The 12,573-nt window shown below is 46.5% G+C and overlaps 1 protein-coding gene across 6 annotated transcripts in view; it reads left to right on the forward strand.

The window, feature by feature from the left end:
• The window catches only part of RFTN1 (raftlin, lipid raft linker 1), a 209,168-nt gene that overhangs the window by 141,510 nt on the left and 55,085 nt on the right, over positions 1-12,573 (forward strand). For all 6 annotated transcript variants that reach the window (XM_010377152.2, XM_010377151.2, XM_030933480.1 and 3 more), the window contains exon 5: positions 5,689-6,073. In XM_010377152.2, the coding sequence (XP_010375454.2) occupies positions 5,689-6,073 (385 nt within the window). The remainder of the gene's footprint in view (positions 1-5,688; positions 6,074-12,573) is intronic.

Raw genomic sequence — 12,573 nt, forward strand, 5'->3', positions numbered from 1 at the left:
CTCTGACTCTTTCCCCACACTCTCTACTACAGACTGTGGGCACTCCAATCCCTATTGACCTGTGGGCAGGAGGCTTTTCTCTTCCTTTTCCTATGTTCCATATAGCCTTCATTTTTACTAAATCCAACCTGTGTCTCACTTCTTTCTGATTTCTCACCCCAATTGACACACGTACGCTAAAGCACAAATATGTATATTTGCATGCACATAGAGTATATCGCACTCATCCTTAGCAACATGGTATTCATTTTGGACGTAGAAACAGACAATGCATCCTAGAAATCTAATGTCATATTGTTGTTTTTAATAAAAATGATTTCTCAAATATATAACCAAAGATTTTTTTTTGCAATGAGTTGTGACTTCTTATATAACTAAATCTTTTTAAAAGAAATATTTTTCACATCATGATTCCTGATTACAGTTACAGTGGACCTTGTCCTTACTTATTATAGAGCAACTGAGTGAAGCTGTGGATTAATCAGAACAGCCATTTAATTTTCAGTGCCTAAACCAGAAATTGTTAGTCCTTTAAGTATTTGGGGCAGGTGGGTTCTTACAGGCAGCAGAAATGAGAAGACGGTGGGTCAGGGTGTATTTCAGTTTAAACAGGCATCCACCTGGGCATCTTGGCACAGGTGAGATTATATGAAGTGGAAAGAAGGGTATCATTCCAGGTCCTACGTGAGAGGCTGACGTGTATCATTGAAGTGGTATCAGGTTGGGCTTAGGATACTCCAAGTGAAAGCCAGGCATGGCTTTGGGTAGCTCTGTGAGGTTTGACTAGTCACAGAATGTCTTAAGCAGTTTCCTCTTCTGTCAGGTATGATTTTGAGGCCTAAGGGAATACATGTGAAAGTTCTTTGTAGAAGAGTTGTGCAATGTTAATAGTTGCTGTTTCCTGTAATCGCTGTTGTTAGAGATGTTGTGGGCATGCGTGGGAGTCTGTGGGGAGCTCTGTGGCTGAGGTGACCTGGCTCCTCATGATCTCCTCTTCCATGTTGATTTGGTTCCATGTTCATGAAGACCTTGGAAGGTCACTTTACGGAGAATGAGGAAGTAATTCCAGAAACATTGGGGGACAACTGTGGTAGGGTGTGGTGAACAGATACACAGGATTAGAAACAGGGAAGAAGATACTGTGATTCCAGCTGGAGAGACCAGATTGACAGTGGACCCGTCAGCTGTGATTGTCTGCTGTGTAGGTCTGATCTTCCAAGGAAAACCAGGGCTAGGGGTTCACACTTAGGAATAATGAACATCTGATTTGTAGCTAAACCCATGTGAGTGGAGGAAGTCACCAAGGGGAGTGTAGAGTGGAGGAGAGCTGGTAGCCGGGGATGAACCCTGATGAATACATCGCATGCCCACCACCATGATGAACGTGAGACTGGCTCAGTGAAGTTTATTAATGCAAGAATGAGAAGCAGGATTTAATTTAGCCATAAGTACACAGTCAAATGACTTTCTGAAAAAGAGGAAAAGTGTCTATACTAGGATAAGACAGAACCATAAGAGTTGTGGCCCCTAGGTCTAGCCAAATACTGATCTTCATAAAATCTAAAGGTGGTCGTCTAGTTAAAAAGGACTACTCACCCTTCCTGGTAAACAATTTGACAGCCTCTACCAAGCCTTTGAAAAGTTAATATCCCTTCAGTCATTAATTCCACTTCCAGGAATCTATTTGAAAGAAATAAGCAGAGCTACAAATATGCTTCCTCTTCTTGGGGGTGTGAATTTCCCTGGAACGCATAGGATAAAGGCAGCATTTAACTTTGATGTTTTACAGTTTGGATCCTAGGCAGCACTATGGTATAAGATACAAAATTTGCACTGAAGTTGAAGGTAAAAGATGAGCCTTCGAAGAAATCTTGCAGTTTTCCTCAGACTCCCACTCTCCTCTGCTCTTGAGGTTATGACTCGGGCGGGGAGAGTCGGATATGCTGGCCTGCAGGGTGAACTCAGAGCCTTTGTGGGCATGGATCCAAGGCCATATGTGATCCAGTTCTTGCTATGTGTAGTCAAGCCTCATTTCTGGGGCTCCTCTTGATTTCTCATGTCATGTTCCAGAAATATTTCTAGAAATTTCCTCAACACACCAGGCTGTTGCATACTGTCAAGCTTTTGCCCATCATGATCCTTCCTTGCCTTTACATGGATTGCCCTCTCCTTTCCCTTTCCATATCTGGTGAACTCTTATTCATGCTTCAAAGCCTTCTGCAGAGTAGATCCCAAATAGGTTTTGTCTAGCATGGCATTTTGGAAAAAAAATTGGATTTGAATACTTTAAGGTGAGACATACATGCTCCAGTTCCGCCGCATTTCTTACTCTTCCTTTTGTGTTACACCATGTCATTTGTTACATCGCTGATCTACTCTGAGAGACTTTTCTCAACCTCCCCTTCAGGCAGAAATAATCACCATTGTCACTGTCATTTCTACATCTTCACATCCATTACTATATTATCCTCCATGAGGAATTTTTACAGTATTTACTTTTTCAATTCTAAAAGTAACATTCATGCCCCTTAGGTAAATTTGAAAATTACACAGTAATAGAAAAAATCACTCATAGCCCCACTCCCCAAATACAGTGCTGTTTTCATTTTGATGACTGTTTTTATGCATAGTTTATGTATGTGTATTACATAGTTGTCATAATAAAGTCTATCAAGTTTAGAATCTTGACTTTTTACATATCATTATAAGCATTAATTGTTCCATGATAATTGTAATTATTTTTAAAGTCTGTTCACAATAATTGGCCAAATCTTCTTGAGGATTGGGGATCCTATTTTACATTCCTAGTACCTAAGCACCATGTTGGTCTGCGCCAGTGTAGGGGCTTAATAACTATTTGTTGAATCCTACAGCTGAAAAATTAATGTCTCCATCCATACCTTCAAGGAGCTCATTTCAGGAGAGAATCATTCATTCAACAGATATTTCTTGAGGACCTGCTATACGTCAGACATCGTTCTATTACTGGGGATGCAGCAGTGCAAAATACCCCGGCCCTCATGAAATGTGTATTCTAGAGCAGTGATTCTCAAACATCAGGCTGCATTGGAATCACTTGGAGGACTTCTTAAGACACAGATTGCTGGATCCCACCCTCAGAGTTTCTGACTGAATAGGTCTGTGGTGGGGCCTGAGAATTTGCATTTCCAACAGGTTTCCAGGAGATGCTGATGCTCTGGTCTGGGGACCACACTTTGAGAACCCCTGACCTAGAGGATAAATTTGCAGTACAATGTGGCAAAGGAATATGGTTGTCTGGTTTGTAGTGGGAGAAGGGCAGATGTCTGTGTCCAAGCCTCTTCAATTCCTCCAGTCCCAGTGAGAAAGGGGAGAGCTGGGATGATGTCCTGTGTCTGGAGTCCTTGCCCTTCACTCTAGATGACAGCAGTCTCTGCAGGGCTGCAGAAGCCGAGGACTGATAAGGAGAGAGGTTAGAGATACTGTCTTTGTGCCCCATCCTTTGGCGCACTTGCCATATATAATGTCTAAACTAAGCTTCAGTGCAACTGAAAAATAAGTGTGTTTTCACTCATTTTATACATGAGAAAACTGAGGCACAGAAAGTTTATATCATCTAGTCTGGTTCCCCAAGACAGTGAGTCACATATCTGGGGCTCCACGTCAGGCCTTTCCAAAAGCCTTTAAACTTCATGCTATTTCCATGACTCTGGTTGAGACTGGCCTATGGTTGAGCCCTCCATGGAAGCAGTTATTAAAATGTTTCAGTAGTCATAGTTGTTTCCTCTGCAGTAAGAGAGTAGTAGCAGAAGCTAGTGCAGGTGTCTCCTCTTTCATTCGAGGGCCGTAAAATCCATTGCCTTTCTCTTTTGGCATATGTTGCCAGAAAGCTCAGAAGTATGCTTTGCATACGGTGGCTTTCTTCAGCCTCTTTGGTATAATTATTTTCCCGCTATTTTCTTTTAAAATTTGTGTTGCTGTGCCTTCTTTTAGGAGCTTTATAGAATGATTTTTAAAATAGGTGGATATCATAGATTAATGAGGGGAAAAAAGAAATTTTCAGAATGGAATGAATGGCTTTAAGATTTTTTTGTTTTGTTTTTTAACTTTTGAAGAGTGTATTGAGCCAACTCTGAGTATATGAGTGGACACATACATGCCTGTAGACATGTATGTAGTTGATGCCTTGACATGTGTCCACAAGTCTTGTGATTAAAAGAATGAACTTTGGCCCAGTCCAGACCTGGTTTTGCACTTCGGCTTTGCACTCACTGCTTGTTTTATGACTTTAATGTCTCTGGGCCCCAGTATCCTCATCTGAAATGGAGACAGTGATACCAGGCAGCCTCACTGAAGGATGAAACGGTTTGTTGTTTTAACTTATGTAAAACGCCTAGCTCAATGTCTAGACATAGTAGGTCTATACCATAGACAGTAATTACTACTATTGTTATTTTATGTCTAGCACAGGCTAGGATTTAAAGAAAGACCGGACTGCGCATTTGCAACTGCAGTTTTCCAGGTTGTGCAGTGTGGAACAAAAATGACTTTCCATTTAATGTCAGGGTGGTTCTTCCGAGGAGAGCTGTCAGGACTGCTTCTCCTTCAGAGAGAATAGCTCCATGCTGGCAAAGCTGACTCTCAAATGAGGGTAGATTATCACTGCAGAGGCCTCAAGATTTTCTGAGGTCATCTGCTTAGGGCTTGGTGACTAAGACTTAGCGCTGAGGTCTGCACCGCCTTATTTATTTGTAAAATGACTTAAGCATCCTTGCCTGGAAAGTCCCCTAAAGTCTACCTTCTGGCTTTAGCTGGCTCTTGCTTTATTTTATTAGGTTATTATTTTCCATTTTTCTTTCAAACTTATGACTTATACTCAATCCAGTTGCCTTGGGCTATTTTTTAGGGAAAGGGAGAGTTCAAGTACCTCGGTACTCCTGGTGGGTGTTCATCCCCCATCCCGTTGGTACAGGGAGTGAGAAGGAACCATCACCTCGCTGCTGGATGGTGTGGACCAGGACTTGGAGAGCCAAGAGTCAGTCTGTAGGCTGGGCATGATCTGTGGGTTCCTTTGACCTTCCCTAAGCCTGAGAGCAGCAGGGAGCAAGGTGTCCATCAGATGGTACATCTCGGGGAGGATGTGCACACAGCCTTGGCACAGGGGTGATTTTCCCACCTCTGCCCTTCTCTGCCAAAACTATTGTCCAAAAAGGAAGCTCTTTGGGCCATAAAATGCCATCTGTTATTTGTATATGGTTATATAGACAAGCTGTAGTTATACAGTAGTCTGATGAGCAGGAAGTCAGTGATTCATCTGAAAAAAAGTAACAACAACAATAAAAAAAACCAAACTCTTAACAAAACGAACTTCCTCTTTCAAACTCTTTGTTTAGAACTTTTTCCAGTCTCTTTAAAAAAATGTTAATAAGGACTAATGCAGTGTTTCAAAGTGTGATTTCAACCCTTCAAAGCCAAATGCTTTATCTATCCATCAGACAACATAGTTAAACAAACAAACAAAACTATCTTCTTCAGACTAGGGTGTGGGGGCGGGTGCCCCTGAGGACATGGGGCTCCTGCCAGCTTGGAAGTCTTCCCGTGCCCCTGAAATAGCCTCGCAGGCCTCGGAGAGGCGCTTTGCACGCTGCACATGTCCCTCTGATAGACCATTCCATTCACTTGGTTCCCTTCCTTTTGTTTGCCTCACAGATCCAGGAGGCTGCAAGCCAGGGCCTGAAATTCGTTGGTGTTATACCTCAGTACCATTCCCCTGTGAATTCAGCAGGCAGCAGCGCTCCGGTGTCTACTGCCAACAGCACTGAGGATGCCAGAGATGCAAAAACCGCACGTGGGGATCACGCGTCACTGGAGAATGAGAAGCCGGGGACTGGGGACATGTGCGGTGCTCTGGCTGGGGGAAACCAAAGCCCAGAGCCCAGCTCAGGCCCCAGAGGGGAGGTGCCCATCGCTGAGCAGCCCAGCTCACCCTCCGGAGAGGCAGACAGTGGAGAACTTTCACCACGGGGGGTGAGCAAGACACTGGATGGACTGGAGAGCGACCCCTTGGAGGTGCATGAAGAGCCACTCTCAGGGAGTAAGTATGTCAGCACTGGGAGTTTTGACCCGCTTAAAGAGCAGTTAACAGCTTTTCATTAATCCCCATGGTATCTCAGAGAAAAAGGAATGGAATTAGAGTGTAGAGACAGCAGTCCATCAAACAGGAGACACTTTATCAAGCAGTTATCTGTGCCACCTGACTGTTTACTTACTGAAGTTGTGACTTCTGGGGAGTACAGAACCACATGAAATTGACTTACAGTTTGCTCCAAAATGTCGCGTTTGAAGTGGATTCTAGACTGTGAGTTCTTTTATCTCCTGTGCTCTCGAAATTGCCCTTGAATTATCCAGCTTTCACACAGGAAGTGTCAGCCTGCCAGGCACCAATGAAAACCTACACACCACTTGTTAAAATACCTGCCTAAAGCAAGACATTTTACAGCTGAGCAAACCGGAGTTTAGAGGGGAAATCTGTTGCCCAGTCTGGAAACAGGCAGTTCGGGCATATGAATCCAGGTGGACTTACCCACCATCCCTTCACGCCTCTCTGCTTGGTCTTTCCTGTGTGATAGACTAATAAGATTTACTGAGGCCCTTAACAAGATTTACAGGGAGCAAAGTTTCCCTCCGTTTCTCTGTATTTCCTTTTTCTCTACTTTCTTCCAGAAATCAACCATCCATACTTCCCCCTTTCTCCAGGAAATCTAGCATCCAGTCATTTCCTGAGAGCAAGGTACTTGCATGAGCCATGTGGCCCCTTCTAGCCTTTGGAAGGCAAACAAGTATGAAGACTGACAGAAGACCCCCAGGGCTTAGGAGGGCTTTCTGTTTAGGCCTTTCTGGCTGATCTCCCTGGTTAATAGTGTTATTATCATTTATTTACTAATTCTTGAAATTAGCCTCTTACAGGTGATAATGAACAGGTGATGCTTTAAGAAGGGAAAACAAGGAGAAACAATTTCTTTTGTTACATCAGAACTTCTTGAGAAGAAAATTATGGGATGGTTAATTCCAGGGGCTTATTTGCAAAGTTGACTTAGAGGGAGATATTGGAGCTGCCTCAGTGCTGTGATATAGTAAGACTATTTAATCAAGGCATTGAGCCTTCTTACTATGCACTGAAGTAGAGCTCTTTGTGTGATTTTTCGCTGTTTGAGGCAGATGCCTGCTGCCCTCATGGAGTAGCTGAACATGCATTTAAGCCCAGTGTGTCCTCCTCATGAACACCCAGGTCTTAGTCCAGAAACCTCCATCTTCTCATGGAGGTTGGGCTGGATGTGTGTGCTCTGAATCCTGGGCGGGAAGATGGACCTCACTGGAGTCCTTCTCTAAGTCCAGGACTGGGAGGGCGAGGGCCAGGCCAGGCAGAGGCCCCCAGGAGAAAGGGCAGGAGTGACGGAGAGGTGGGGAGCATGGTGCTCAAGAATCTAGCATCTGTTTACATTCTAGCCTGCCTTCCATGCCTCAGTTTCTCACTCTGTGAAATAGGGATAGAACAATAGTTTCTCATGGAAAGGTTAAAGATGTACATTTAAAGCACTCAGCACTGTTTGACTCATGAGTATGAGCTGCTATTACTGGGGTACAGACTCGTAGTCCTGACGCTTGACCTCTACCTCTCATGGAATATTGGCTTTGAGAAAGGAGGCATTTACTACTGAGGTTTCCTCAGGAGTTTTCAGATCCTTCCTGTGTTCCAGAGCCCACCTTCCTCCGAGACTCCTTCCAGACTTCCTGCCTTCGGTGAGAGGATTATTCACTGGAACCTCCCCAGGTGCCCAGGACCTTCCTGCTACCCTGTGGCCACTCACCTCCCTCACCCAGAATCTCGCCTGATGGCTGAACACACAGAAAAATTGACACCCAAAGCATTTTGGCCCCAATCCCATCACCCAAGTCCCTGTTCTCTCCTGGAGAAACAGACCCTGCTGGGGAGGAATGGGTGAATGCGTGTGTTTCTGGAGGTGTTCAGCCCACCAATGGATGAGAATTTCAGCTCTGCAAGGGCAGGCCAGGAAAAGGGATTAAAGCCTCCTTCCAGCCCAGTCTCCCTAGGCAGGTAGACACTGCCTGTCTCTACACATAAAGCAGTCCCTTTATCTCTCTGCTCGGGCTGCAAATCTCTGGAATTTAGGCAGCTCACTGTATCCCTTTCTCCTCCTTTGGGGGAATAAATGAGCCTTTGGGTTTTTCCATACAGGGATCATTTCACATATAGGCCTTTCACTGGTCACGATGGCAGTCACCCTCCAAGTGCACTATGCTGTGTCCTCCTTGTGTTATCTCAGTTACTCCTCACAAAAGCTTTATGGCAGAAGATGCTATTACTATGTCCATTTTACAAATAGGGAGCATCACCTTTTATACCCCTATACAGTTAAATTTCTTTATCACAGCTTGAGCATTTGGCCTCCCTGAAGGCTGAACGTCCAGGGACCCTGTCCCCACTGGTTGTGACCCTCACCTGACCCCCGGCCTCTCTCCCAATCTCTCTCCTGGGAAGTCCACTCCCCATCACTCCCCCACAGGCACACACAGTGCCCCCCAGGCACCCCTCCCCACCGCCTGCTCAGCTCCCAGCTTGCCTTCTCTCAGGGCCCCCTAACGAGGGTGAAGTGTTTTTACTCCTCTTCTGCCAGGTGGGCTTAAATAGGCAATCACAGCAAGACAATTAAAAAAAAATCCAGAGGGAGTCTCCCTCCTCTTCCCTCCTTCTCCTCAGTTAATTTATTTCCTTTAGAGGAGGCCTTGGGGAGAGGAATCTAGGCAGTGCCTGCTCAGACAGGACTTTCCAGTGGATTCTCTGTGCGGAAGCAGGGGCAGGACGTCTCCCCATCTCTGCGGGCTCTGCGCAGCCGTCACGCCTCCTTGCCCCTGTAGGTTCTGGGGGAGGCCCGCCGTGTGTCGTGTGTTCCTCTTCCTGCTTGCTGACTTTTGTTTCCTGGTCTGGGGGAATTTCCTTTTGGTTGGAGGTCCATGCTGTGCCATGATCACCTGAGCCTGTGCAGGGACTGCCTCAGCATCTCCGTTGCCACAACTTCTATCAGAGAAACCAGGAGGCTAGACAGGTTCACGAAAATTCTAATCATTCTCACTGTCACCAAAATAAGTCTTCCAAGCACTGCCCTTCCTACCCTACAATTCCTTACTTGAAATGCTTAGAAATGTCAGCCAGAAACCCTAGCCTGTGGTGCCAATCACATTTCTGACTGAGAGGATTTTATTCAGTAGCCCTCCCTGGCTGCCAGTTCATTGTGAATGGCCAAAACCTGGGGGTTGGGCTTTCCTGATGTGAGGGCTCCTTCCTCCCCACTCCCTCGGGATAGTTGGACCCCATGATGCGGCCCCCTCCCAGATCTGCCACCTGCCGCCATCTTTCTGGCCTTTTACTCAGTCCATTAACAAACAGCTATTGAGCTGCCACCCGTGGTCATCAGCCCCTGCCTTCTGTGTCCTGATGAAATTAGTCTCTTGTTAGATTTGGGAAAGAGCCCAGGGTTTGGGGTTTGAAAGACTCTTGGCTGTGCCACTTAATGGCTTGTGATTTCTGAGGGATCCACTTAACGCTTCTGGGCACAGAACCAGTGCCCACCCCCTCCCATCAAGGTTGGGAGAGTCACATGAGATGGTGAAGGTGAAAGGCCCTTATAAATAAGGGATACATGCCTGTGGCTGCTGTCATCCTTAGAGGTGGATTCCCGTGGATTGTTGTGCATGCAGCGGTCCCTGCACTTTGCCTTTCCTGCTGCCCTGGCAAGTGGGCCTCACGCTGGCCCAGAGGTGCCCTGCTATTAGTAGCCAAGTCTGAGCGAAGCTTGAGCAGCCTTGCCCAGATCTAGGCATCTGGATGGAGCAGCCTGGGGCCCTTCTACCCTCCTGCCTGCCTCGCCACCATGGTGCCCACTGCCTCCCTTCCCAGTGCAAACCTTTCTGCTTAGTCCCTTCTGCCCATGACCTCAGCAGCCTGCAGTCCCCACCCAGCTTGGGCTGCCCAGCCAAGTGTGATGCCACTTGTTCCTTCCAGTGCAGCTAACGACCAGCTGCCTTGTCCTCCCACATCTAGCCCTTGGAGCCCCAGATTTTCAGCCAGGCTCTAAACTCTTTCTTCTCTCCAGACCACAGGTCTCCTGGGACAGCAGGGCCTGCCAGTCCCCTGCTTACCCTCAAGACCTGGGCTCTCTGGGGCCCCACCTGAAGGCAAACTGCAGGCTTCCATCCTGTGCCTGAGTCCCCACGCCCAGGCACAGACCTCAGGGTTGGACACCTGCCTCTTTCCTCCCCACTCCCTAGTAGCCTGGCAGGGCCTGAATGGACCAGGCTCCCAGGCCAGCAGGACTCAGCTACCCCTACCCTTGGGCCCCACGCTCCCTTAACCTGCCCTCACTTTCTCCTCTGGTTGGCTTAGAGGTTAATACAGTGAACACATGTATAACAGGAGGGATCTAAATGAGACAAGGTGGGGGAAAGGGAGAGACGAGAAGACAGTCCCAATGCTCCTTGGGTGCTCTGCCAGTACAGTCCTTCAGCTACTCCCAGAATGTTCTCAACCCCTTTGGGACTCACTGTCCCATATCTGGAAAAATCTTCCAGCTGGTCATGGCAGAGTCACAGAGCAGCTGAGAACATTTAAACAAACATGGGGCTTCTTTTTGGAATCTTTGGTGCTTGCTCACGTGAGGATGTGTGTTGGAGAATGAGAATATTAAAACATCAGAGGACATCACTTTTGGACAGTTTCTCTTGGCTGGTTTCCATGTGGGTAGAGAAAGGACTGGGGACAAGGAGATGATGGGACAGAGGAGTGTACAAGGGCTACGCGTATGCAGTCAGGTTTCTCCCAATATTTCATTGCTGCTGGTGCTTTGGCGGCTCTTCGTCCCAACGCTGTTTCCTTTTCCTGAGAAACTGATTTCTGTCTCTGGTTTCAGTCTGACCCCCTGGGGAAGATCAAGCTGGGAAAGCTGTCAGCACCATCTACCTTTTCTGAGGGTCTCTGTCTTCCTCCACTACACCCCCAGCATTCTCACTTCTCCTTTGGCCTTCCCCTTTTTCTGGTTCATTACGCATTTGGGAAAGTTGTGTTTTTGTCTTGCCACGGAGTGCCAGTTCCTTCTGTGTGATCAAGTGTTACCATGTAGTTTTGGACTTTGGCCACTTCCAAATTCCCCACCTACTTCTCCCATACAGAGGCTGTGATTTTTTTCTTCTTCTTAATTCATTTGCATTTGTGCTTGACTGTAGCAGACTGTAGCAGGCTGTAGCGAGTGGTGCTGTGGCCCATGTTGGGGTCACCTTTGGGCAGCTCTGGCCAAGCCCACAGCTTCCTTAGCCTCTCTACCTGCAGACATTCTCGGGAATGGGCCCTGGGGAATGAATGATTCAGGAGTGACTTTCAGTTTATGAGGATAAATGTCCCACGTTCCTTGCCTTTGGTGGGTGAATCTGAGGTGTGTTTTACATAGTATCTCAGGGCCCCTGTTGGGATTGAGCCCTAGTTGCCCCAGCGGTAACATGCTATTCAGTGCATTCATTCACTGGTATCATCTCCATCTCCTCCCTGTTTTCCATTCCTGCTCCTTCCCTCTTTCCTGGGATCTCTTCTCAAATAAACTACTTGCACAGGAAAGCTTGCAGGGTCTGCTTTAGAAGGAATCCAGATAAACTCAAGAACTCACTAAAACCTTGCTTATCCTCTTGCCCTCGGTAGCTGCAGCTTTTAATTGAACCCATGACACCCAGGACTGGAAAACACCCGATCATCCAGTTCACCTCCTGCCCACCCCAGCCCCAATTTATGGCTGGATTCCCTCCATTACGAACCTTCTCTGTGTCGCTCCATTTCTACAGTTTGTATTTTGAACTCACAGACTAGTCTAGTGATTGCCAGCTCCATACACCAATACCTAATTTCTGGTGTGGAAGTACTTCCGGGCTGGGGATGGCTTCCTGAGCAAGGAGGAGGGCTGAGAAAAGCAACTTGGGATGGGGAGGATGAACAGGCTAGAATTGGTGTTGAAAATCCAGGTGGCCACTTCCAAAGATGGGCACCTTCCTTTCCTAGTTGTTCTATTGGATGGAAAGCCTAAAATGGCTGCTGTTCGTTCGGGTATTGCTGATGACAAAGCAATATGGCCCAGCGTTGGTCCCTAGAGATCTCTGCTGGTGTTCACTCAGATGGGGCTGTGAGAAGACTTTGTGACCTATGTGAGATAATCTTAGATGTTAGATGAACATATTTGGTGTTAATGTGCTTTATCGTCACCCCTTGTTTTTGGCAAGTGGTAGGACTGCTGTCACAGTCATGAAACAAAGTTTCCTTTTTTTAAAAAAAAAAGTATTTAAATAAAGGAAAGTGAGTCAATTAAAAAAAATCAACTAGTACTTGGATACCACAAAACATTGTGAGGTACTGAAATTTGAGAAACAGCATCAGAGAGTGTGGGTTCAGGTGTCTCAGGCAGGGAGCATGAATGTGCTTTGTCCTTCTTGCTAATGTCAACCATTGTTTATGACCTTTAAATTCTTGTTTCAAAGAAG

This window comes from Rhinopithecus roxellana, chromosome 1, assembly GCF_007565055.1.
Source record: "Rhinopithecus roxellana isolate Shanxi Qingling chromosome 1, ASM756505v1, whole genome shotgun sequence".
Classification (NCBI taxonomy): domain Eukaryota; kingdom Metazoa; phylum Chordata; class Mammalia; order Primates; family Cercopithecidae; genus Rhinopithecus; species Rhinopithecus roxellana.